The 26,848-nt window shown below is 41.8% G+C and overlaps 2 protein-coding genes across 7 annotated transcripts; one reads left to right on the plus strand and one right to left on the minus strand.

Annotated features, from left to right (window-relative positions):
• Positions 1-1,982: 1,982 nt before the first annotated feature.
• Positions 1,983-21,079, minus strand: LOC109633401 (uncharacterized). Of its 2 annotated transcripts, none has more exons than XM_020093237.2 (6): positions 20,927-21,079; positions 6,322-6,644; positions 6,123-6,198; positions 5,719-5,797; positions 5,182-5,365; positions 1,983-5,098 (listed from the first exon to the last, which is right to left on the minus strand). In XM_020093237.2, the coding sequence occupies exons 2-6, from the start codon at positions 6,640-6,642 to the stop codon at positions 4,496-4,498; spliced, it is 1,263 nt and encodes a 420-aa protein (XP_019948796.1). In that variant the 5' UTR covers positions 6,643-6,644; positions 20,927-21,079; the 3' UTR covers positions 1,983-4,495. The 2 variants fall into 2 exon arrangements, with proteins under 2 accessions (XP_019948796.1, XP_019948795.1); XM_020093236.2 differs by lacking the exon at positions 20,927-21,079 and adding an exon at positions 8,298-10,265.
• ca14 (carbonic anhydrase XIV) lies at positions 13,290-25,738 on the plus strand. Of its 5 annotated transcripts, none has more exons than XM_069537611.1 (13): positions 13,303-14,499; positions 14,784-14,807; positions 18,019-18,198; positions 18,463-18,608; positions 19,445-19,540; positions 19,647-19,713; positions 20,354-20,511; positions 21,076-21,202; positions 22,084-22,107; positions 22,618-22,702; positions 22,827-22,860; positions 24,379-24,432; positions 24,888-25,738. In XM_069537611.1, the coding sequence occupies exons 1-12, from the start codon at positions 14,430-14,432 to the stop codon at positions 24,388-24,390; spliced, it is 1,023 nt and encodes a 340-aa protein (XP_069393712.1). In that variant the 5' UTR covers positions 13,303-14,429; the 3' UTR covers positions 24,391-24,432; positions 24,888-25,738. The 5 variants fall into 5 exon arrangements, with proteins under 5 accessions (XP_069393711.1, XP_019948799.1, XP_069393712.1 ...); XM_069537609.1 differs by having other exon boundaries at positions 13,304-14,499; positions 22,827-22,868; XM_069537610.1 differs by lacking the exon at positions 24,379-24,432 and having other exon boundaries at positions 13,290-14,499; positions 22,827-22,868.
• Positions 25,739-26,848: the final 1,110 nt, after the last annotated feature.

Below are 26,848 nucleotides of genomic sequence, written 5' to 3' on the forward strand. Positions count from 1 at the left end.
GGTGATGCAATAGCAATAAAGGGTGTTTTTACAGACATGTGGTGAACACAGTGATGGTGGGGATATAAAACTTTTTAAGAAGAGGAGCACAAAGAGAAAAACACACAAACAAGAAGATGAAATCATTGTTAAAAAAAACAAGTGAGAAAATCAGCATATGTCCTTCATGCGTCACAAAACTGAAGTGAGGTGAGGTCTCCTCCCTGTGCCCTCCACACATCCTCCTCCCGTCCTTTTCCTCTTGCCCCTCGTTTCCATCCTCCAGAGGAGAAAGAAGAAGAGAAGAAGGGGGGGTTAGCGTCTCTGCTAAAAACTGCATGGATACAAGGGGGGGCTGAGAGGGAGGCAGGCTGAGGGGAGGAGGGAGGAGGGAGGAGGGAGGGGGCTTTTTGTTGTTGTGCCACAGCAGAGTCAGTGTGTCAGAGACAGGCCCATCACAAAATCAGCCAGTCAGTGTGTCAGAGTGTGTGGTGGGGAGTGGCCCACGTGTGTGCATCAGTGTTTATAACTCTGTGTGTGTGTGTGTGTGTGTGTGTGTGTGTGTGTGTGTGCATGTACCATGGCAGATTTCACCCCGTCTGAAAGAGAGAAATTTAACCACTCCCACTTAAAATGTGCCATCTCCTATGCCCATGTGCACACATGCAGTTTCCATGGATGTGAGACTGGTGAGGAGAGAAAATGGTGAACATTTTGATCAAAGAATATGAGAAATGATAATTAAATCTATGAAATTAATTTAAATGCACACAGCAGATTGTTTGATTTCTTGTTCACATTTTAGTAAACTGGATATTCTTGATTTTTGAACTGTTGGTTGGATTTCATTTCAAAACGTCACCTTGTGCTCATGGAAAGTGTGAAGGGCATTTTTCAGTATTTGTATTTATTATCATGATTTGTTTTTTAATGTCATAAAATGATTCTTTAATTTAGAAAATAATCACTGACATCATTAATGTAAATAATTTGACCATTAAGTTTTATGTTTAACCCATAGTCCAGAATCTAATTCTATTTACAATCATCAAATGAGGATACTCACATTCAAGAATCTGGAAATTATTGGCTGCTTAACTTGGCTGTTTTTTCTTTCTTCTTTTTTTAAGCACTTTGTAACATTGTTCAGATAAGTGCTACAGAAATTAGAAATAAGCTTTCATTATAATTATTATCATGTAGTAGTAATGGCGGTAGAAGTAGTATAAACAAAATTGCTGTTAATTTTCTGTATATTGACAAATGAATGATCATCTCAATTTATTTAAGATTTATATCTAACCCAGTTTGTTTGTACCCAAGTTTGGGTTATTCTTTGTTTATGTTGTGATGGTTACAGTAAAATCTGCCCTTGAGTTTTGTTGAGAAAATACAACTGTAGTTTACTGTATAGCTTTGTATAAACGTTTTGCACGTGGACTTTTACCCTTTCCTTTTTCTTTAAGCAGGACTGATACGTCTGTGTCAGTATGCAGAGGATCAGGTTGAAGCAGCTCCTGTCTGACTGAGGTATTTTAATTTAACACACACAGACACACCACGCTCATCTCTCCTATGCACATCTACTCATCTACTCATTGTGATCTCAATATCAACACACAACCCACACATGAAAGCTATAGTAATGTTTGGGCTGCGTGTAGTGTAGTAGCAGCTGGTCGGAGGATCATCCCCCCCGCACTACTACTACTACCACTACTACTACTGCCAGTCAGATTAACAAGGCTGTAGTCTCACACCCTGCCGCCCCTCCTTCCTCCGACCATCACCCCTCCTCGCCCACACACGCACGCACATTCAAAATGTACAGTCTCTAAATCTGCACCCCATTGAGCCACACATCTGTTTAGTGAGAGCTGCTTTCCAAAACAAGCCCCGCTGCATGTCATCATTCTATTATCATTTTATGGCAGTAAAAATTAAGGAACAAACAAATGTGGAATAACATGAGTGTGTGATATATCAAGAAGATAAGCACAAAATACCGGCAGACAGTTCAGCTGTCAAAAATGTGTCATTTATTAAAAGATTTTTTGTCCTTTTGCATCATTATTGAAAAAGATTAGCCAGAAGAATAATATCAAGTAGAGATGGGGTGAGAGAAAGAGGGATTTAGCTGAGAAAGAAAAGAAACTAATGGGATTGCGGGAGACGAATGAGAGAGGGCAAGAGCAGACAAATGCAGTTGGGGTGGGGGAGGGGAGACAAGGGTCGGGGGGGACTACAGTCATATTTTGGAATGAAAGAAGGGGAGGAAGCAGAAGCAGACGAAAGAGGCAGCAAAAATAAAAAAGACGTATTATTTCTGACCAGTCATCAGTAGAAAAACCTTACATGAAAAAACAAGGAAACAAAGAAAAAAATTAATAAATAAGTGCAAATGGTTTGTCTGTCAAACCACAACCGTATAAAAACTGGGTGGAAGAACCCCCCCCCCAGCCTCGGACGGAGAGTCAGCGTCTGAAGCATCGTGAGACGAGATGAGGCAGGACGATCTGACCCTGGGTCTGCGACTGAGGGTTCATACACTCCTTCATTTTAACAAAAACAATAGGCAGTAACACGGAGGCTGCCAGTGGCTCTGAGTTGACATGTGGTGCTTTTTTTTTAAGGGTGGAGGTCTGGTAAATGTAAATACCCCCCTTCCTCCTCCTCCTCATCTCTCCAGTTATGTAAATAGGATTATTTTAATCACTCGTAAAATTTTTAAAATACTTTAGTCTAAATATTTTCTATTTTCTCCATTATAGGTAAATCCAATCATATAATTAACCCCCCCATACATGTACAAGAATATTGTGAGGTTTCCAAATAATGAGAGAGAGAGCCTCCTACTATCTAAATTAGAAGTGTAATTAGAATAACAATAGCAACATTATACAATTAGAGCAGTAGAGGGTTACATTTATATTTTCTGCTTTTTCAAGTTTTCAAGAGCACCAGCTTTAAGTGGAGGTCAGTCTATTCCTCTGTCGATCAGAACCGATAGAAAATCCCCAAATGAAGGCTCGTAGCAGCCGCTGCTGAGTGTGTGTGTGTGTGTGGAAGGTCAAGAAGTATGCAGTTTGGATTCACTGTAGATATTCTCAGAATATTAGATAGTTTAGGATACTGTCGGTTTTTGTGCATTTCTGTCGAAGTGAGATGACTACATGTAGGCGTTCAAGATTTGAGTGTGTACAGGTTTTGTGAAACACGAGCAAACAATCAAAACACATGAGTTCAGGGAAAGCACCAAATGCTTTTTTCTGAACACATCCTATTTGGTAAAAAGGCACAGTAGTCCCAATAGTCCAAGTCAAGAGATTTCACTTCCTTCAGTTGATTATTTTTTTCATTTTTATCACGATAGCAATAAAAAACCACAAACAGCATCTTCCCAATCACCTCAAGAAAATCGTAGGCCAAACTGTGAGCGTGCACAGGAGGTGATACTCAGCTGCCCAATAAATAAATACCAACAATAAATAAAAACAGTGTCGGATCAACACATGAATAAATTAACTGTGGGACTCCAGAGTCACATATGTCCTTGAGTGGTCCTTATTTTCTTCAAGCTGGTCTTTTTTTTTTTTAAAGTCTCTCACGACCCTGATTATCAGCCAGTTTTGCAGAAACATTTCGACCCACAGCACAACACGAAAGGTCGCGTGACCCCTGCTTGCCGTGACGTCGCTCCTTTCAACGCCTCGCTGCAGATCCACTAGCCAAGTGCCCAAACAGTTCTCTGATTACATTCGTGAGTTAATGACATCATTTTTTTCCCACTGTCTCCTTAATGACTCCCGAAGCGCCAAGCGTACAGTTTAATGCTGCGTTCTGTACATTGAATTTTACATCACTAGCTATAAGATTTTCAAATGACATTTTTCTCTCCGCAAGCCAGACGCCTTGGTTTCTATCTACAAGTGAATGTAAAGTCAATGTGTCTTCTGCCATAAGATGCCACTCACGCTGCATTACTCACTCCTCACTGGAGTTACCGCATCAAACTGAACCCTGGAAGCTTTCGCCCTGAACGCTGACAGCGGCTTCTTCTATTTTCTGTCCCTCAAGTCGGAAATCTGCTGAAACAGCTCTGATTACAGTGTGTTTCATTTTCAGAGGAGGAACTGCTCATCGACACATCTTCCAAATCTCTCCTATTGGTCTTTACTCAATAACCTGTAAATAACCTTTAAGTGATTGCTTCTCTTTCCGATCCCCCTCACTCACAACCACCTTAGTGCACATGTTTATGATTTTAATGGAATTCTGATTATCATCTAGGTTTGATTTATTGAAATACATTACCTCCTGTTGTTTGTACTAACTGTTGTAGTTGCTGTCTTGATGAGGGGTTGTGCTTCATCTATCATTTACCTACTTTTCCGTCCTTTCTTTAATGTATCTGTAATGACAGGCCTTCAGCCTCTTCCCTTCTTCCTCTCAGAGCAGTCTTTAGCTCAATGGTGTAACAAAATCGAGGCTGCAGGCTCATTGTGTGTTCAATGCATCAGGTCTCTAACGGGGTGGGGCACACCCTGGGTAATGGAGATTGGCTTTGACCCTGACAGGCTGCGACCATCTCACTCTCACTCTGTTGTCCGGCAACAGGCTGGCTTTGGCAAGGGGTTGGTTCATTCAGGTTATCGGGGTGCTTGGCAGGCATGCTTGAAGAGATGGCCTTGTCTTGCGTAGTGGGGCTGCCCCGCCTGTTGAGTGGGGGAATGGCACTGATGGGCTGGTTTTCGCCATTACTCACTGCTGTTGCAGCCTCATGTGAGGGGCAGGCCTTTCGCGGGGACAGGATGGGGGCCACATGAACCCACGTCAGACTCGGTTCAGAGCTTTGACCTGCTTTGAAGTTTGATAGCTTGCCTTGGTCCTCACTGTCATTGTCCTTTCCCTTTGTGTCCTCAGTCGGCTGGCTGTCACCGGCCACATCTGGGGAAATTTTATTTGCATCAGATGCCAGTGATGGAGGAGGAGCAGAGGGTTCGTCCCTTTCATCATGATCCCGCTTCACCCTTTTCTCTTCTACTTTGACATGAGGGCACCTGAGAAGCAGTGGGGAAGGCGTGGCAGTGCCTGTACCAGTCCAGCTGAGTCTGCGCTTCTGGAAAAACAAGCAGGAGAGTTATTTGCATGAGAACCTAAAAACTTGCAGTGGCGAAAGTGGCTTGTTTCGTGTATGCTCACCTTGACGGGAATATGTAGCTGATCCCTGTGCTTGTGTGGTGGCGTAAAGCTGGAAGTGTCTTGGAGGCAGTGGGCAGGGGATGTGGCCACGCTGGAGACTGTGGAGACTGGCTGAGTAGGGATCTGAGGAAACCAAACCTTTAGCATCATCTCCACCTGGAGCAGAGTGTTCAGGTACTTCTCACTAAAAATAGAAGAAAAGACATAAATGTAAATTGAGGGAACAGATGGTGATGAAATTGTGCAATGCATAAAAAAAACATCTGGATGTTTAGAATCCTGTAAATAGATCTTGATAATATGTCCTCTGAAGTGCAGTGTTGCTCTGCAGCAACTCTAAGGACTGAGGACTGTTCAACAAAACATGGAACAGGAGATGAGGCTTGAAAAAGAAGGCTATCACAATGCTCGCCTCAGTTAGAACTACAATTTAATTATCATTAAAATGTGGTGTCTAATGATTCACAGGCAAGACGAGGAGGAGTCACAGATTAAACACTGAGGGTGGATGGTGGGACAATGTGAATGGTATCTCACCCGCTGTTGGGTCTCTGTAGAACCCCCACAATCCTCTGGATTCGATCCATAGCAACGCTCTGCTGGAAGGTACTCAGACCTGTCGATCAAAGACATATTCCTCCAGTCAGACGTTTACACATTTGAGACTCCGTAGTCATGGAAAATCCCTGCACATGTTTCACACACACATGCACATTAACAACTTTCCCTTGGGATATCAGTAACCTCTCGTGAGCTGATGACTCAGCCACAAGAATGTCGCTTCACACACGCTGCACTTTGGACTACATCAATAAGCAGAACACTCTCTATTGGAATGGTGGAGACTGCTCAGATCTCATGAACCACGCACTCAGCATCCTGAGTTACCAGTCAACACACGTGCTTATCTGGAGGTGGTAACATATGGCGAGGACACTTACCGCGCTCGAATCGACCCCTCTTCAGTCCACTCAGCAGCTCCAGCAGGGGCCTGACAAAACCCTGCAGCTCAGCACACTAACAGAGGGAGAGAAGACAGATCACGACTGAGTTTGGGTTTGGACTTTCTATTGAAATCATTTTGCTAGGATCTGCTCTGCCATCTATTCTCTTTTTCTTGCACCCTGACCCATCCCTCACCTTCTGAGCAAACAGCAGGTCGCCATGTGATTTCGGGGTCTGGCTTGAAGGGTCCGTCTCATCCGCCTCTTTGCCACCTCTCTCCAACCTGTACGACTCCTCCTCTTCCTCTTTATCTGTGAAGCCGTCGCACGTCCACTGGGACCCTGGGCTTTCCGACCCCCTATCTCCATTCGTCGTAGCCCCACCCGAGGAGGAGCCGTCTGTGAGGAAGACATCTGCGTCGTCCTCCACCTGATCCGAGTCGCTGAACAGGAGGCTGTCGCTGGAGCTCAGGGAGTCGAAGCAGGCCTGGGTGGAAGTGCTGCCCTGGGACTGCATTGCTGTTGTGGGGCAGGAGCAGAGGGACGGGGTTGTTATGACACGTCAAGCGCAGTAAGAAATAATAAAAACTGATGAAAACTCAAAAGGTCACATGGAGACATGAGAAGTGTAAATCATTGCAGAAGAGCTGATCTCCTGGTGCTTTACTTCCTTTAATAATAATACCCCCAATTACTCAAAATGGTGGGTATACCAGTGCCCTAGTTTAACATGGTGCATAGTGGGACTGGGGCTAGGCAGTAGGCACACAATGGTAGTGCATGTCTGGCTCCCATTGAAGAGATTGGAGAGGAGAGTAAAGTGTGAGGGGGATGGGAGATTGTAGAGTAGTGAAATCAGAATAGGCCGTCTCTCTCCCTCTCCCTCTAGTGCACTCTCTCTCTAGTCCCTCCTCTCTGTCTCAGGCTTGCTCTCCTCCACCCCCCCTTGGTTCTACATACAAACCTCTCTCTCTCTCTCCGGCTGGGTTTCTGTATGCCTCTCATCTCTCCCTGTCTACTCTCCCTTCAGCTCATCCTGTTCATTATGCACGCACGCACACACACACACACACACACACACACACACACACACACACACACACACACACACACACACACACACACACACACACACACACACACACACACACACACACACACACACACACGGTGCTCCTCTTCCTTTCCTCTTCCACAGACCAACCCTCCTCCGCCCTTTCCTCTTATTCCCATTTTTTGTTCTCCATCACTAGCCATGTACCTTCTTTCCTCTCACCTCTCTTTTCCCTTTCTTTCTCTGCCTCTGCGTAATCTGCTTCTGGTGCCGGATTCCACCAACACAAGAATGGGGGAATTAAGAGGGGGGGGGTCACTGGAAGACACCCGGCCCCCTCACACATAAACACAGCTTGTGTCACTATGGCAAATACAGTCGGGGGGAAAAAAATCACAGACAGAAGAGGACCAAGAACCACTTTCACATGTAGGACGATATCACCAATCTTGTTGAAGCTTTTACACCAGTATGTTCCCATACACATTTTATATGTAACTGATAAATGACTTCCCTGTTTCTTTCTCTTAAACGTAACTTTGTTTTCATGCATTAAAAGTGGAACAAGATTCAAATTAAATTCATATTTTCATGCCCAGTCTGATGTGGTCCCCAGCCCCTGGTAGCTGGGATGGGGATCGGGTAGAGGGAGGGGTGGTGCATGTCTGCACAGGTATGGGCATGGACCACGAGGCTGCGTCTCAGGTGCTGGCTGCCTGTCTGCGCAGCAACACACCCGCTGCACGATACCATACACAATGTTCTGTACGGGTTAGAGGCAGGCTCGGATCAGCGGGGGCGTCAGGAAACGAACCGGTGACACCCAACAACCCAGCGAACATCAGATAGAAGATGATTCATCATTGTTTTGTTGCGGGAATGTTAAAGGTCCCAGCACTGACATGTTATTATGAGGTGGTGAGTAATAATTATTCATCCTAATAATAGTTGGCACACAGCTACATGAGGAAATATGGCTGTGTTGATGAATTTCACTCAGGCTCGGGATCTATCTGGGCAGGAAATTCCTTCAGGCTGCCCTGTGAACTTCTGGAAACGTTACACACACTCACACTCTCTCTCTCTCTCTTTACACACACACTCTCACATTTACTCACCCTCAGTGATGTGCTATTAAAACCAGCAGCTGCCTCTGAACAAAGCGTCTGTGTCGGTCCTCTGGTCCGTCAGAGCTCAGTCCGAAGCCGGAGCATCATCGGGTCTCCCAGCATCACCTCTCCGCCCGGCGGCTCGTCTGTGTGGCTCCGCTCGCTCCTTCTCTCTCCACTTTACGAGCGACAACATGTGCGCGGATCCACGTGCCCACGTTTTGCGCGCATCCCATTGGCCCCCGGCCTGAAAGCGGCGCACGCCACTGGTCGACGCGTCCAGCCAGTGATCGCTTTACTCGCCGCTGATTGGACGCCGGCCCGGGCACTCACGGTGCCTGCCCACTCATGTGTCGCCCGTGTGCACGGAGCAAGGAGCCGGGGCTGCGCGCTCTTACTACCACGAGCCAGTGTAAACACATGCACGCGATCTGCACGATTAATTTTTTACTCTATGCGTCTCGATGTAAAGTTGACCCCGCCCACCACACTTATAATAAACTACTACACGTAGTGAACTCGCCGCAATATGAGGAACCTTACGCAACCCATCTGCGATCACACTGATCGGGTTTAACTGAACTGATGCGATGAGAAGTAAAGAGCAAGAAGAAAAACATCGATGATGCGCTAATGTGAGGAGGAGAAACTTAGAAGAAATGAATAATATAATAATTAAGAAAAGATGTCTGTGTCCTCTTTCTTCAGCTCGTCCACTGAGTAAAATGAGTCATCAATATCACATTTGAATGGCTGAGGTTATAAAAGAATATAGGAACAACATACAAATCTGGTTTTGTAACTGTTCGTCTAAATGTTTTATTGTAAAGTTTTGGCAGTTTTGCATTTTCTTCATTTGTCTTGTGAGTGACTAAACAGGGTCACAAAAAACAGGTTTTGCCACTTAAATATTCTTTCTCTCAAACATTCCTAATGGTGATGAAATACGTGTTCACGCTGTCTGCAAAACCAGAAAACAAAAGGATTTAATTTTCTCAATAGGATTCTAATTTCATTGTGGCTCTTTTGATAAATTAAAGTCAGTAATACACCAAATCAAATACAGATATGACCCTAATGCAGCAAGTCACTTTCCAGGTCCACAATTTATGGCTGTGGAGCAACAACCCCCTCCCTGAGCTTCACCTTACTACAGAGTGAACTCATTGACCCCCTGCTTGAAACGTATAGTGAAGTTCATCAGCCTATAGACCACACTCACAAACTCTCTCACAAACACACAGATCACCAGATGTATTGGTATTTTCTCTCCTCATAAGACTTTAACTGCAGGTCAGTTATAATGCTGGCTTTCCTGGTATTTTTAGATGGGAAATACCAGGATGAAGTGTGAGGAGTGAGTGGGGGGATGCCTCCTCTAAGCGCCTTGCGTGTTGCAATCACTGAGGAAGGGACTGCCTCCCATCCCCCACTATACATACAACATACATACGAACCCAATGACCCTCTCCTCAACACAGGCACGCACACACACACGCACAGTTATCCATAGGACTTTGTATTGACTTCCATTCATTGTGGACAGCCCAACCTAACCCTTTCCCTCACATTGACATGCAATTCATGCCCAACTCTAATCTTAACCGAATCACAAATCAAGATTTACCACCGACCTTAACCAGGATCTCGTGACGTTTTGCCTCAGTAGGACCAGGGTTTGGTCCCCCATGAGGTCTACAGGACCTGACAAGGTCAGTGTTTATGCTAGACAAGGTCCTAAAGACAAGGCAACAGAAACGAGTACAAACAACAATACCTGTCTTTTAGCATTGTGACCGTGCACAATCCCTTGGTAACCTTAACACCAGGTGAGCAAACCATCCCATCGTGTCCAAACAATACAAAGGTTAACCTTAAACCAAGGTTCTTGTTTGTGTATACCAGCACCAGGTCAACAGAAAAAAGCTGTAAAGCACCACCAGCATTCCAATGCACCGCATGAACCCAGTGAACCTCCTCTGAGTTCATGAGAGCTAGAGACCACCCCCATCATTTCCATCTCCCATCCCCCTGGGTCCCATCCCCCCACCTGGTTTCTGTGGTGTGTTTTTCTACATTCTCTTCCCCATCCCTTGTGTTGACATGCTTGAGAATTCAATAGCAGTCACCATGTTAAGCTTAAGCCTATGGGTGGTGCGTTTGACATTGAAGTGGGTCAAAGTGTCAAATAAGTTCCCCATATGACCAAATTTCATTCATTAGTTGGCTCACTTGAGGCTGACATTGAGTCATGCACAGAGAATCACTTATGTTGCTTGTGAAGTTACAACGCAGTGTTCATGATTTGTTGATCTCCTGCTGGAGCTTGTGTCCTCAGATGACAAGAGCAGCGGATGATGGTCGTGTCTACAGCTCAGTGGCAGCACTTTAAGTCATGTTGAATATCATATTCATAATCAACCTGTAATGATGATACGTTACTCTTTGCTCATTGTGAAGGCATGCAGGCCTTCGGGTGGTGAAGGCACGCAGGAGTTTCTTTAAGGCCAAATGCACAGAGCAGGTGTGGTGAGAGCCAGACACTGAAACAGAAATCTGATCTGCCTGAGGGAAGAGTGAGGCCTAAAGAGAGACTAAACTGTCTCCCCTCTCTCTTTGCAGAGGCCGAGGCACGTTGGATCACATTTCACCTGAAAACCAGGACAGTTGGGAAACAATCGCACACTGCTGCCGTGTTCTCGCTGTGCTGGACCTGTCTACCTGCCTGTGTCTGTCTCTCTGCCTGTTTCCTTCCCTCTTATCCTGTTCAGTTGGACAAATTCGACTATAGAAATCAAGATGAAATTATGTGTGGTTGCAAACGTTTCAGCTTCCGGACATGACAGACATAAAGAATACACCTTAAACCTCATCATTAATGAGAATTATTGTTATAGAGCATGATTTTCATAGTTTGAAGCAGCCGAGCACAACGTGATGACATAGCTCAGCACATTTTTATGATCCATTATCCCTCTTTCAATCATGCAAATGGATTTCTGCTTTGGTATTGGTGACCAGCACATTCACAACAGTTCCCTCTCAGCTACTATTAAAGTTCACCCAAAAATGTTATTTCACTCATTATCCAATCACTGCTATGCCAATGGACGAGTGGGTGACGCGTTTGAGACACTTTAGGAGATTCAAGGGTAAACAGTGTTGCAGCAAAATCCAATACAATTGAAATACCTGGGCGACCACTTCTACAAATGTAAGAAAACAACAGATAAAAAAAAATAAGATGCCTCCATACGGCTACTGTGGTGTCATCCAAGTGTTCGTGAGCCAGACATTCAAATTCAACATGAAACTGTTTCATTTTCACCATGTTTTTAACCTAAAGTCCTCTGTTATTCTCCTCCTAGTTGTAGGAGCAGTAACTGCAGTTGGATTTGCCCCCCCACTCCCCGTCACTATAGAGAGTGAATTTTCATTTTTGGGTGAACTACCTCTTTAAAGCATGTGAGCTGTGCCTCTGCAGCTGTGGGACAATACATGTTCATACCAGTTTACAATAAATGGCCATGAACGCGATGTAAACACAAACATGAACGTGTGATCGGACTCCTCCTGCAGCAGCAGCTCTCATTTCACTCATCTTCACATGTTGGAGAGAAGCTCCGCTCTGAGATTTGTGAATGAAATCGACAGACGCGCCCCTCGAGAAGGCCCACCCAATAGAGTGTGGTGAACGCTCTAAGCCACGCCCCTCTCAGAACGCTGAAGGACCAATGGGAAGCCGGCGGTGGTGGCTGCTGTTGCATAATTTGTCTGAGACGCTCCACGTTTGCTCGGAGCCGGAACAGAGTGTGAGAAGATGGAGCAGCAGAGTCATGGAGGACACACAGGGATGTGATGGAACCATTCATCACCACTCAGATCATAATCATCTACAACGTGACAGACCTGGTGTCAGAGGAGAGGGTGGTGTTCCTCAGTAAGGTGAAGAAGATATGGAGCATAATGGTCACAACAATGTTTCTGATAGATGATGTCCAGATAAACTGGTGATCTCACATGCTCATGTTTTTATACTGGAATAATCCTAAACCACCAGATTACAGCTGGAAAATTATAATCCAAGGGAAAGGAAACAAACAAAATCAATGTTATATGATTAATATAATCAATAATAATAATATTACTGGTATCTGTCCATCTCTCTCTTTCTATCCCTCTCTTTCCCTCCATCTATCCATCTCTCTCTGTCTATCCATCTATCCACCCCCCTCTCTCCATACATTTATTAAATTCTCATCTCTGCATCCATCTCTCTCTAGATCCATCTATCCATCCCTCTCTCTCTTTCTCCCTCCCTCCATCCTTCCTTCCATCCCTTCCTCTCTACCCCATCTATCCATCTATCTATCAATCTATCCACCTATGCACCTGTCTGTCTATCTATCTATGGAGGGCTGTGCAATATATGATGCAGTATATGATGTAACCTTTGCAGTTTTATTTTCATGTTGTAAGTTTATCCTTGTCTCCACATTGTGATGGAATGTACATCACAGAACTGTGATTGTCTTAGATTTAAGGCAACTCCACCCTGAAAACACAACATAGTTGGTGGTAATGCACCTTGATGTTGGTTACCACCCTCCATTAAACTGAACAAAGAAGAAGCAGAAGAAGAAGAAGAAGATACAAGTTGTATTTTTAAAGGTTAAATGTTTAATCCATTGAGCTCATCCGAGCAGCAGGGCTTTAAATATCTTTTATCCATTTTGATGGACTCACGTGACTTTACACTGTTTAATGTTTAGATGCTAGTTGTGACTCATCATTTCTTATCAAATAAACATTATTCTCTTACTTACAGTCTATGGGGCTGTTCCGGGATCACAAATATAATCTGTTAGAGGGATTTATGATACAATTATCCCCATAAGGAAGCAGACCATCATGTCACATGCAGAGGGCTCCCCCTTGTGTTCATACCGGAACAAGTCAATAAAGTTTGTGAACACTGTGTCCTGATTGTGTAACCTTCACTAACATACACATATATATAGTGCTTCAATGACTCCACTACTAAATTAACAGATTTTTTTTTATCAGTAACTACTTTGATAATCCATTTATTGTTTAATTTATATTCTCTAGTTTCAGCTTCTTAAATTTCACCAATGTTTGATTTAAAAAAAGCATATTATAGGCAAAACAATTATTATTGTTATTAATAAAGAAAATGAATGGAAGCTTTATCAATATTATAAAAATAAAAGTCAGCCCTAATTAAATTTGGTATTATTCTAATACTGCATGCTTTTTTTTCTGCTTCACAGTATCACATCTAGAATTATTTTACCGAGGCCTTCTCAATGGAAAAAAAAAACTTGAAAAAATGTAAATATACAAAACACTATATTGAAAAAAGCAGTCCCTCATACATACACAGGAAGCATTTATATGACAGATGGGTTTTGCTGCAGTGCAACAGGATCACATTCTGTCACTATAAACGATAAATAAAACACTGCTCACACATGAGACATGAAGGGTCGTAAGTATATAGTTTATATACTGTCCCAACCAGTGTGATACATCCTTGTCCTCTCTTTCCTTGTCCTTCTCACGCCCAGAAATCAGATAAAGTTTATGGTAGCTCCTCTAATGCAACACTTGTTTATCAAGTCTCAAATTCACACATTTCTATCCCTCGTCTGTTGTGATCTGCGCACTGCTGCATCACAAGGCCTTTTTTCGCTCCTTCTCTTTTATTTTTCACCCTGTTTTTGGCACCCTGTTGTTCCTGTGCCGTAAGCTCCTTTTCTCTGGATTGTGTTCCTGTCACCCTCTGTTGTATCACCTTCTTTTTAGTAACTAACACTGAATTAACTCTCACTCGCTGGCCTGTCTGTCATCTTGTGTCTCCACTTTTTTTTCCTTCTCTCTCTCTCTGTTTGTCTCGTGCCCTGGTGCCAGGGTTGATTCAGCAACATTCACAATGTGGCTGTGACACAGAGCTGTGGCAGGTGGGATCGCTGGGCCCAGCTAACCCCAGCTAACCCCCTCCCCACCTTCTCTCTCTCTCTCTCTCTCTCTCTCTCTCTCTCTTTCTCTTTCACACACTTGCTCCTCATCTCTCTCTGTCCTCTTTTATTCATTTCTGTGTGGACAAGGAGGACTAACATGGACTCTTTGGGTCTTTTTATCTTTCTAATTCTCGTGTGTTTGCAGTGGACAGCTGCCCCTGCCGCTGGTAAGGTTTTCATTAACATAATAATCAGCATCATGCTTCGTTTGATATTAGTGTGGTAGCTTGTTTGAGTGTGAGAGCTGTTCACAAAGTCCACAAATAATCAGATTTAACAAATACTGTACGGCTGTATTTTTGAGTAAACAGCTTGTTCAGAAATGTACTTAAGTTGCTGTAGAATAATTAAGGAGTTACGTGAAATATAAAATACTTCAGAACAATTGTGAAACAGAGGAATACAAAAATAATGGCTAAAAGGTTTTTTTTTCTCTTTTATTCTTTTCCAGAGGAAATCACCTGGACCTACACTGGTGAGTTCAAATTTAACTTCATTTGTAGAACAAATTAAAAGCAGCACAATGTGTTGTAAAGAGAGATAAAAACTATAGAAAGTAGATATAATGTATTTTCTCACCTGGGGCAAACTTATGTAATAAATAGGTAACTAGAGATATTTGAGAAATGGAGTTAAGTGATTTATTTTTCACTGTATGAGCAGTTGCTGAGGATGGCTTGTGACTTAATACTAATAATACCAATTATAATAGGGTTTTCACCCTGACTTCGCCACACATTTTAAAACCATATCTATAAAAACACAACTGTCTTATAAGTTAGTGAAACATATACAGGGTTTGTCCATTTTCCCCTCATATCACCCACTCCTTCTCTTCCCCTTCCCTCTGTATTAGTTACAGTTCACCAAGCTGGCATGAGCACAGCAGTCAAACAGAGATGATGAAGGGTTGGAGGGACACATGGAGGAGGAAGAAGGCAAGAGGAGGGCTTAGTGAGAGGCTGCAGGGGCCGAGGGAGGCAGGTGCAGGCAGGGATGAAGCAGACGAGAGAGGAGAGGTTGTTGGGCAGAGAGAGGGAGATGGGACGGGATGAAGCAGGGGCATACCCAATCATGCCCTGTATTGTTGCAACGCACAAAAACCTATGTGTTTATTGTTCTGTGGAAGCACACTGGCTGCCTTTGCCGTGGACAATGACACTGTGTGAATGAATGGAGGCGCACACACTCACGCTCTGCGTGTATTCAGGAGCCCAACACCAATGTACAGTGCATACAGGATGCACAGCAAACATCAGAGGCCGTGCCTGGAGCACACTTGTATCTATACATCGTCTGTTTAAGCGTTATTATAATAGATACAGCTGCATGCGTTCTGTGTGTTACTGTGTCAGATTGGCAGTCTGCATGTTGTGTGATACGTTTCTTGAATTTAGATGTATTTAATTTGGTTCTTGTCAAAAAGGTAGAAGCGACTTGAATCCACGCTCAGTGAATGCAGTGCTTGAGTAAGTCAGGGCAAGTGTATGAGGCATGTTGGGTAACAACTCAATGCATGAGGTGGTCATCACTAAGCTGTTAGCTGAGGTGGAAAGTCAGTTTTGTTGTGCACAACATTTTGTCACGCGACGAAGCAGAATTACAAGTAATGGAGGGAGAGTCTGTGTGATGTTCCATCATTGTCCTCTTCATGCCCTGAATGTCAGTGAATATGCGTGTGTCTTTGTTCCTGGCTGTATTCTGCACAGGGGTAGCATGCTAGGAGAGCTAGGGCAGGCGCACCAGGTCAGAATTTTCGGCCTCCGGTTACCATGGACACCCCCATGACGACCAATAGCAGGGCTGCAGGACTCGACTTTTGAAGTCGAATCATGGTGCGGGGCTTTGCTTTGGAGAGGGGGGTTCAGATTAGAAGTGCAAAATGGGGGATGCAGGCACAGGGAGAGGAGCGTGGTATGTGTTTACATCATCAATGAAGAGACCCCCCCCATCCCGTATAGTTTGTGTGTGTGGGTCATGACGGGGGAGACTGGGCCTACTATACTACTACACTGTATTCATGTAGATGACATCGGGTTTAGAAAACGGTTGCAGCTACGATCCATGACAAACATGGAGCCATATTCGCTCACATTTCCTTCAACTTTTTGCATAAACACATTTGTTTTGAACAACTTTAACATCTGCAAAACCTGCAACCAGAACTATATCATCTGAAACCTGTTTATACGGACGACTGAAACGTTTCCCTTTGTGCCTGTTTTCTAAAGCATTCCTCTGCAATTTCAATTCACATTCTTTCACTCACATGTCACTCACTTTTTCATTCATACTCTTTTTTTCGAACTGTCTTTTATTATGCAAAGACCAGTCTCTGTTTTTTTACTCTGTGTATCCAGGCCTCTGTCACCGTGTCCTCTCTCACGAGGATGAATCAAGTACTAATGTACAATATCTGAAAGAATTTAAAATATACGAGCATGTTTAATTCATTAATGTGGAATATACTTAGTTGAATGTTATCAGCTATCAACTTATTTTTTGTTCTAGCTGGTTAAAAGTATCATTACTTCAAAATTTCTGACATTAAAATAATAATTATTTTAATACCATTTTGGTTTAATAATTTCAAAAGCTTAATTTCGTGCATCGAAGTCATTTTACATTTCTCCCTGTGATGTTCTTTATTTGAGACATCTGAGAACAATATAAAATTGCAATTTTAAGTTAATGTTCACTCTGTGTTATGTTATTATATTAATATTTTATTTATTTTTTATTTTTGCCTGCTATGAAGAAAAAATACTTATTTTTTATACACCAAATTCAGTTGTAAATTCTAAACTGTGGGGTACAGTGTAAATGTAATTTGTAATTTTAACTTGTGTTAATATGTTTTTAAAAAATAGCAAATTCATTAACATGAAGAAAGAGACATTTCACTGAAGCATAATCTTACAATAGGTTCATTCATAGAGAGAGTTTACTGTTATCCTTGATGTAACGGGGCTTGTCGATTGTTAGGGCTTTAATATATTGTAGAAGATATTACTCATTAATTTCCAGTGCCTGAATCAGCTTCTCCGGTCAAAATGTTAATGATAGCAGCTCCTAACTGTTTGTGTTTCTTTGTATCATGAGTGGTACATTCACTCGGATTTAAGTTTCAATCCAATTTAAGTCATTTAGTTGATCCAGGTTCATTTGGGACAACAACAGAATTCAGCTGTGGGTCAAGCAAAGATCTATCCAGTATGTTTAGTGATCTGTATTAATGCTCCTCCATGTGTGATCTTATGAGGTTAGAGTTAATGCACAAAATGTAATATATTTTTTACTGGCAATGCAATTACTATTTAGTGGAAAATCTATTAATGTTGTGAAGTAACTTGCTTTTTTTAAAACACATTTTTCAGGAATAATTGTATGCTATAAAAACATGTGATTGGATCAAGCGTTCATAACACATTTTGGACACTTGCTTTTTTTTACGTAAAAAGCACTATGAATCCTTACAATATATTCTTCTATTAATGTTACGCTGGATAATTGTGCATTTTTATTATTTTCATTGTACAATTTACCACCGATAAAATGAACCTAAAGAGAACACCGAGGAATAATTGCCGTGCACAATTAGAGTCTGATCAATGGAGCTGCTTTTCTCTGGAGGCTGTGTAATTGGGTGACATCATTTTTCTCTCTGTCTATTCTCCCCGTCAAAGGTTTGGTGGGTCAGTCCGAGTGGTCCGAGTATTTCCCAGACTGCGGTGGTACATCTCAATCCCCCGTGGATGTGGTAACCACCCAGACTAAATATGACCCCAGCTTGATCCCTCTGACCCCACTGGGCTACAGTCAGCACGGCAACAGGCCCTTCACTCTGTCCAATAACGGACACACAGGTAACTATGGCAGCTGGTCTCCAGTATATAATGTGACCCTCTACCAGATTTCCCCAGCAGCTTTATGGTCCATCTGTTTATACTGCACCTTCCTCAAACACAAGCTGGCAGTGCATTATTTACTGCTCATTAATACATCAGTTATAATCGAAATAAATATCTATAAACATAACCACTCTTAAGAAAAATGTAATCTGGCTTTCCTAGTGTTTTTTAAGAGCTTAGAAGAAGTCATCGGTTTTGTTTCATTCTTCTCTTCTTCAGCTGTGATTGAGCTGCCAGAGTGGATGGGACTGGGGGGGCTGCCCTGGCTCTTTACAGCCGTACAACTGCACCTCCACTGGGGCAGCGGCGGCCCGAGCCACGGGGGCAGTGAACACACCATCAACGGACTGAGTGCAGACGCAGAGGTACATGTGATACAACTACGTGCACACAAACAGACGTCAGATAAACTGAAAGAAAATTCGATCTGAGTCATAAGGAATGAAGAACAGTCAAGTTCAGGTGATGTGGTGATGATACCCTTTAACACAGCTCAGATGAAAGGTGTCCTCAACAAATGACCAAAAAGAGAAGCAGACATTACTGTGGAGAAATTGTTGTTTGAGTGAGAAACTAGAATTATTGCACTGGGGTTGTGGGCTTCTGCTGACCAGTGCAGTTTCAGTCAACATATGTGATGAAATTCTCGATGGGTGTTCCTGATACATCACAATTACCATGACCTTTGACCTTCAACCACCAAAATCAAATCAATGAACGTTTGAAGCAGATTTTAAGAAATTCTCTCACAGGCATTCTTGAGATAACGTGTGAAACATAATGCCTCCGGCCGCTGGTTGCAGATGACTAATAATCATTTGTCTAATGAGACAAGAATTTAGAAATTTAGATTGTTACCTCTTATGGTAGCGGACAAGATGGAGAGAGTGCATGAAGGAGGGAAGGTTCGCTGTCGTCAGTTTCTGTCCATCTGTCACTGGTCAGGTATGACAATGCTGTGGTTTCTCAGGGGTGAACAGATGGAGGGAAACAGGCGTGAACGAATGGAAACAGAAATGATGAAATGATAGATAGATTCTAAAAAGAAAAAGCTGGCAAGCAGCCTTTTCCTCTCTCACTCTTTGCCTCTGTTTTTCCTCTCTTTTTTAAACCCTCATCTGTTGGGAGGACGAGTCTCTCTCTCACTCCTTTGTCTCCTTTTCTTAAGTGACTCAACTAACTATGCTCGTCCTCTCTCCAGCTTCACGTGGTTCACTACAACTCTGAACTCTACCCCAACATGTCTGCCGCCATGACACAGAGGGACGGCCTGGCTGTTTTAGGCATTCTCATTGTGGTAATAAAAAAATAAAAAATCTAATTATAAATGAAGTCATTATTTTACTCTTCAGTTGGAGTATTTTTTGAGAAATGGAATAAACTTTTGAGTTTTGTTTTTGTAGACAGGTGAGGAGACAAATGATGCTTTCAACAACATCCTCAACTACCTGAGCCGCATCAGACACGCAGGTAACAACAGGAAATATGAAAATTATTGTTTGGCTTATAATGTCTTGACAGTTGATTTATAAACAAGTGATTAAAAAACTTTTCTTCTAAATAAAATTTGAATTTTCTTCTGATTGATTGAATCAACTGGGTTCTCCAGTCACAATTTATTTACCATATATAGTGACAACAATGTGTTCGAAAAGACAACAACTACATGGATTTTAAAATATTTTGTGATTTGGATGAAGGTATAAAACAAACCATGTTGCATTTCAAATTTAATACACTGATGACCCAATTATGGACAAATAAAAACAACCCAGATATAGTTGTTTTTCTCCTTGATGTGATGATATTCGGCTCCTATATATATACACACATTAGACCGGCACCAAAGCCCCTACCTTGCAATGTTAAAGAACATGAAATGTCTGGATTTGTTTCTTTGACAGAATGCACGCCAAAAAAAAACCCCCACCCCCCTTATCTACTAGATCTAGATTTTTATTTGGATCAACACCAAATTGCACACACTTGTAAATATCAGTTCCACATATATGCCATATTTTTTTCATCAAGAGCCGTTAATTATTCCCAGGGGAATCTATTAAAATAGATCTCACATTCTCTTCTTTCTCCTCCTTTCATCCACTGTCAGACCAGAAAGCTTCTATCCCAGCCTTTGACGTCCAGTCCCTGCTCCCAAAGGATCTGAAACGCTACTACCGCTACAATGGCTCCCTCACGACGCCGCCCTGCTATCAGAGCGTGATCTGGACGCTGTTTCACGAGAGGGTTCAGATCTCTAAAGCACAGGTGAGGCTGAGACACCTGAAGGTCACAGACGTGGATCGTACTTCCATCAACTCAACGATCACCTTTTATTAAGGCCACTGATGACATGTTCACTTATAGAGGATCTTGTTAAAGCCAAACTGTGATTTCCCAAACAATTTATAGACTGAAATATTATGTTAAAGTTATAAGAAAGTGTTTAATCAATCACAACTTAACTGCAGCAGAGATCCAAATTCAACAGATTAATGTGCAGCCATCTTTGTTTTTCTAACTGGTGAATTTTAATCAAATGAAAACTGGACAAAACTAACTCACACAACCCAAACTGCAGCCAGATTATCAGGTCTTCCCAAACCAAACTCTCTGAAGTCAATTCTATGGCCTTCACTCATATCACAACCTCAATAACACCTGACATCACCCACCCACTCACCTGCCACTTGAGCATGCTGCCATCAGGATGCAGGTTACAGGAGGAACAGGGCCTGCTTCTGCAAAAGCCTGGTACATTCAGCCATCGCAGCAGTAATACATTCTGGACTGTAACTGTTCTCTCCATCTCTTTCCATCCTTTCACTCCAGCTGCTGAAGATGGAGACGATACTTTACTCCAGTAAAGCCGAAGATCGTGACAGGATGCTGCTGCAGGACAACTACCGCTCGACGCAGCTGCTCAACCACAGGGTCATCTTCGCCTCCTTCTCTGCAGGTCAGACCACAGATATACAGATATTCATTTTTTTTAAAAATGACACCCTCTCTTCAAAGTTGACAGCTGCCATGAAAATAAAAACTCTTTACATTTGGTTTTTCAACTATAAGCTGATTAGTGTACTTTATAATCAGTATATTCCTGGAGTTTATCCCTTCATATTGCACAAATGTGGAGGTCAAAAAGGTCAAAGCCAATCTGCTTTGAACTCTGGTGCCCCCCCAACGGCATTTCCACACTGGTGGATTGTGCAGCCGGCCTTCTGCTTACAATGCCAACCACAACAATAAGACGGAGGGTGGCCATGCAGACCAAAGCTAGCAATTAGCACAATCCACGCTGAGAGTGAAACCTGGAATGTTGAGAAAGCATGTGGGAAATAGTAAGGATTACCGGTGACTTTGTCTGAGAGAACCTACGGAAGGCAGCAGAGAGTGAGAGAGAGAGAGAGAGAGAGAGAGAGAGAGAGAGAGAGAGAGAGAAGTTTTAGAGGAACAGTGGAAAAGAGGGAAGGGGTGGAAAGGGAAGGAGGGGGTGCAGTGTTTGTTTGCCAGCTGATTAGAGAAAAGGATTGTCGAAAACTAAACACTGACAGCATTGTTATAACGGGGGAGAGGAAAGAGAGGCAGAGAGGTGAACGAGGGAGAGAGAGTGGCGGACAAAGACAAAGGGGAAAGAATTTGTGTGAAGTGGACATTGTGGTGAGCGACTGAAGTGGAAGGCCTGTGATATCAGCGTGGCTGTCACAGGCAGCGAGACTGACCACACACAACCAAACCTCAACCAGCTGAGCACATTCAGTTGAACCCACAAATCACTGTGAGAAAAACAAACATTGGCTGTGATTTTAAAATGATTGGTTCTGTGTCTTCTTGTAGAATCAGGGAAGGAGCTGTCTCCTGGTAAGACGACATCACGTTCTCCTGCTTAAATCTGAATGTTTCACTGATGTTATAATAAGGGCTGGGGAAGAAAACAGTATCTATGATTATCATAACATAATTGTCATCAATAGCAATATAGCTAGTCGACATTAATCTGCTTTAAATTAAAAAGCTGATAGCAGATTTAGTTGCCACATAGACTGTTTACCTGTGATTGGTCAAACTAGACAACAAATCTTGTCCTCTTCAAAAAATGAATTTCCTTTGTGTGTCACCAATAGAAGTATTCTTCAGTTTATTGTGTTGATTATCTGTTTATCAAGTGTTTGTCATTCTCTTCTCATAAAGAAGAGTTTATGTTTTTTAATTTCAAAGTAATAATCATGTGAAAATCATCTGAATAATTTGATATGAAAATATTTATCCTGATGTAATTTGGCCATGTTCTCCTGCCCTATTGATAATCATGCCACTCTGGTTCACTATTGTGTTCTAAGCTCTGTTGCTTCCTTGTGTTTTCCTGTGCAGGTGAAGTCACAGCCATAGTGATAGGGGTGATGTGCGGCTGTGTGGGTCTGGCTGTTATCATTCGCTTCATAGTGAAGACAATACGGTAAGAAACTCTGCGATCAGCGGCCCTGTTTTCATTCAGCTTCTCCTCCACCAGTCGGCTGTGGGAAACGCCACTGTGGAAAGTTCCCTTCTCTTCTCATCCTCTCTCTCCCGTCTCTCGGCAGATTTTTTACTCTCCTCCACCATGAAACAGTCGTGGTAAACAGGTGGCCTACTTGACCTCAGTACTGACAAAGACGCTCAGCATGCACTGACTGTGCTGTTCTTTTTGTGCTTGACAGATATCCTTGTGCGCTGATCTTGGATCAATGCTATGATAAGAAAATAATGTGCAGAGGCAAATTTGGAATAAAGTTATGTATCTGCAAGGAAATACTACTTGTATTTTACCGTAATGCTTTAAAGGGACATTTGAGACATTTGTTGACTCCAACTGATAAAAGCATTGCTGATATATTGGTACTGGTTTGTATGTCAGTCAAAGAGTAACAGGACATTGCCACATATATTGTTGGCCATATATATATTTTTGTATTTTTACACATTATATTATATTACAGTCACAAGGTGCTTGATAAACAGATAATAGGTATAATAAAATAAATACTGTCCTCATAAGACAAGTTATAGTCACTTAAGAAAACAGTTAAAATGCTGAACTTACCTCTGCTTCCAACCTCACTGTAGTGTCTAATAGTCAATTTAATAAATATCTATAAACTGCTTATGAATGTGAAATTCGGGACATATAATATTTTAAATAGGGTGTTTTAATAATTATTTTTCGCTTAGTGAACATTATAATCTTATTGCAAGGCGATGAAACATCAATTAACTTGAAGTCTGATCTAAAGGATGTAATGTAAATACACACTCTTAATTTATTGTATTAACTCACTAAGGAAAATTATTCAAACATCATCGAGGTACAACATCATATGGAAGATCATTTGATGAATCCTCGTCAGAATAGCATCACTGCTGTTGGCGTTGAAACAGTGTTGGTTGGGGTCATGAAAATGTCTCAGAATGTGAAATCCTGAAGATTTCAACACAAAAGTTAAAAGATTAGCACTAAGGATAATCTGATCTTCTTACCTTTGCTGCAATGTCATGGCTGTTTCTCAATATTCTGTAACTACTTTGTCTCACAACTACTCACCACATACCAATGAAAGTGTGTGGTGGGTTTGCCCCTGTGTCCAAACAGTAAGTTATTTAACCTTTTCCACTGCTTTGACCAAGGCTTCCCAAAGTTCCCATATTCAATTCAGTTCCATGTCTGAGTCTTTCCTCCTAAGAACATAAATCAGATCTTAATATTGGATATGCTGTTGTATAGAGTTGATTCATGATGGGGAGAATTAAACCTCAGGTCACAACTTTCTAAAATGTTCTCTCACCGATCAATCTTCAAATGTGATTACACTCACATTATAACCGTGTTCAATTTCTCCTTACGTCCCCTGAAACCTTGTTGAGGAGCCCTCCAGGGGCCCTTACCTCTCACTTTGGGAACCACTGGCTTTCATAATGTCAATCAGCCAAGTGCAATTACTTTAAATCCGTCACCTCCGATCCCTCTATCCAATGACAGTGGATGAGGGGGAGGGGACTGGTATTTTCAAATAGTTGCACATTGTCACTCTCAAATTTGAATTCTGGGATTTTCTCTCTGTTTTGGTCACATGACTCTGTCTTTTGATTTTGTGGCAGCTCTACCTCTAGCTGGGACGTCCTGCCCAGTAACCGGCCTGCTCCCACGCCAAGGTCTCCTTTCAGAATTATGACGTCTGACCCTAAAACATTAACTGACACAGTTAGATTCCTAATCACATCTCTTAGCTTTAACCATCCATTAACAGTGTCTCATCCTCTTAGGTTAGACCCTAACACCTCTGTTAGAGAATTAGTGTCTAAAGAAATCCCACAGACTCTGGAATGTCTCTCTAGAGATTAACTGGTTTGTTACCTCACAGTGTTTCCTGTGTTTTTAAATCAACAATTGTTATTAATAATTTTGTCCTTTTATCCTCAGTTTTTAAACCTGGTGCTTTAGAAGCTTTTGTCCACAGTCTGCTGTATTGATGCTGTGCATCTCCAGCATAATGTGCTCAGTCGAATAATATAACAAACTACTCCAGCACTAAGAAGTCTACTGTCTGGCCAGCTTTACATCTGATGGGATGACTCAGTAAAAATGACAATTTCATTTTATGTTTCAGGGCGAAGGAGCCAGAGAAAGCAAACGAGAAAAAACAAGACGTGGCTCTGAACTCCACCTCTGCGGCAGGAAAGAGAGAAGAGCCCTCAGCGTCTCTTCAGACTGAGCCCTAGCTGACCACACACAGTCCACTTCAGGCCTCGTTTAGACGCTCAAACACTCATCTCCCCTCTTGACGGTGAAGCTATCGCTGATCCCAGGGGACAGAAAGCAAACATGTTCTCATTCACCACCGCTCAGCAGGAAAAAAAACATTTTACAAACCACGAGGGAAGGACGTACAGTGAACACAAGACAAATCACCTGCTTAAATGATGTCAGTATTATTATTTCCACCCAAATTCAAGTATGTTGGGACTTATGGTATCAGACATTTCTTCAGTTTGCACATGGAGCACTGTAAATATGTCAGTTTGGTGGCTCTGAGTCAAAATGGCTGTGATGCATGACGTGATTCATGTAAATACTTTGTAAAATAAATATTTGGTTTGTGTTTTTTCACGTTTGTCATCTCATCTTGTTCATTCTGCCTTGAAACACATGTGATGTACTGTATGAAATTAAATAGACTTGTTTTTTGTTTAATTAATAATCAATATAACCTTATGATTTTTTGCCCGAGACTTGAAGATTAACACAAATTGTCTAAAAGTGTCTTGATTTGTACATACTGGTTCTGTCCAAACATATTGACTCTGAATTTAAATCAGATTATTTTGTAAATGTGTGATGAGTTATATATGTGTTTGTTCTTTCAGAAAAATACTTTTAGAGCCATATATCATTTTCGCCTGATGTTTGTTTGTTTATTTCCGTATGTAACTCGTCACATTAAATCACTTGAATGTCAAATTCAGCTGTTTTTGATTTTTTTTCTTGTTCTTGAAGGACATCATCTTGACCAGTTTACATAAAAATCTCAATGCAACTTTCCCCAAATTGACAATTTTTTTCAACTCCACTGCAAAAGGTGACTAAGTGTCAGATGTTGTTTTCAGCTTATTCAACTGCCCTCAAATGACTAAAAAATAGAAAGTAAATACAACTTTAACAGAGAGGATCTGTAACTTAATGTGTGCAGTTTGTGCCACTGCCTCCTAGTGGCCAATGTATGCATGTATTGCAGCTTTAATGGAACTAATACATCATAATTGTCGTTAGTTATACTAAGCTTGAACTCAGTATCTTTAAAACAATGGTAACATGTTGCACCACAACACTACATCACTTTATATTTACATATAGAAAATAAAACATAAGCATCAGTTTCATTACCTTCATCCAATTTCTACTATGGTGAACTATTCTAAGCCCGGTTTGGTCGTGAGGCAGCAGAGCTCAGACTGAGTCTTAAAGCGGCTCATAAAGAGTTCTAGCTTTTGCACATCAGTATGTCACATCTGTACATGTGGGCAATCTGGTAAGTGGTGTGTGAGATGAACTAGGAAATCTGAAACGAGACAAAGGGGAAGTTGAGCCTATATTTTACTTCTGAAAGCACTTTTTTTCTTTTTCCTCCTACACACAGATGCCTTCTCACTATTTTTGTCTCCTGAGCACAATAATTACATCTGCCATTAAAATTACGTTTATATTTATTTTATATAATTTTTGTATTTTTGGTTTGCAAAATTATTTCCCCCTTGCCTCTTTTGGAGTGCAATTTTATTCATTAGATATAAACATGGATATAAATCCTTCAAACCCCAAATGGTATTAGATTGACTGATGTTTATTAATGAATTAGCAGACAAAAACAACATAGAATAACATTTTAAAGTGACTTATTTCCAACATGGTCCCAAGATTTCAAGACAACAACAATCATAAAAAAAAAGACACAAATATTTACTTGAAAATGATCTCGCTTCTAAATGAAATGACATGACGTAAATCATTATTTTCTTACATGTGGTTGTGTCTGATGAGAATAGTAAAGAGTGAGTTTCTACATCCTGATGA

The sequence above is a fragment of the Paralichthys olivaceus genome, chromosome 13 (genome assembly GCF_024713975.1).
Source record: "Paralichthys olivaceus isolate ysfri-2021 chromosome 13, ASM2471397v2, whole genome shotgun sequence".
Classification (NCBI taxonomy): domain Eukaryota; kingdom Metazoa; phylum Chordata; class Actinopteri; order Pleuronectiformes; family Paralichthyidae; genus Paralichthys; species Paralichthys olivaceus.

Bases quoted from the DNA above. Each gene is read 5' to 3' on its own strand.
- ca14 (XM_069537609.1), top strand. From the start codon at position 14,430: ATGGACTCTTTGGGTCTTTTTATCTTTCTAATTCTCGTGTGTTTGCAG. The intron at 14,808-18,018 runs GTGAGTTCAAAT...TCCCCGTCAAAG, and splicing joins AATCACCTGGACCTACACTG to GTTTGGTGGGTCAGTCCGAG. The intron at 22,869-24,378 runs GTGGCCTACTTG...ATTTTGTGGCAG, and splicing joins GAAACAGTCGTGGTAAACAG to CTCTACCTCTAGCTGGGACG.
- LOC109633401 (XM_020093237.2), bottom strand. From the start codon at position 6,642: ATGCAGTCCCAGGGCAGCACTTCCACCCAGGCCTGCTTCGACTCCCTG. The intron at 6,199-6,321 runs GTGAGGGATGGG...TCCCTCTGTTAG, and splicing joins ACCTGCTGTTTGCTCAGAAG to TGTGCTGAGCTGCAGGGTTT. The intron at 5,366-5,718 runs GTGAGATACCAT...TTCTATTTTTAG, and splicing joins CTACAGAGACCCAACAGCGG to TGAGAAGTACCTGAACACTC.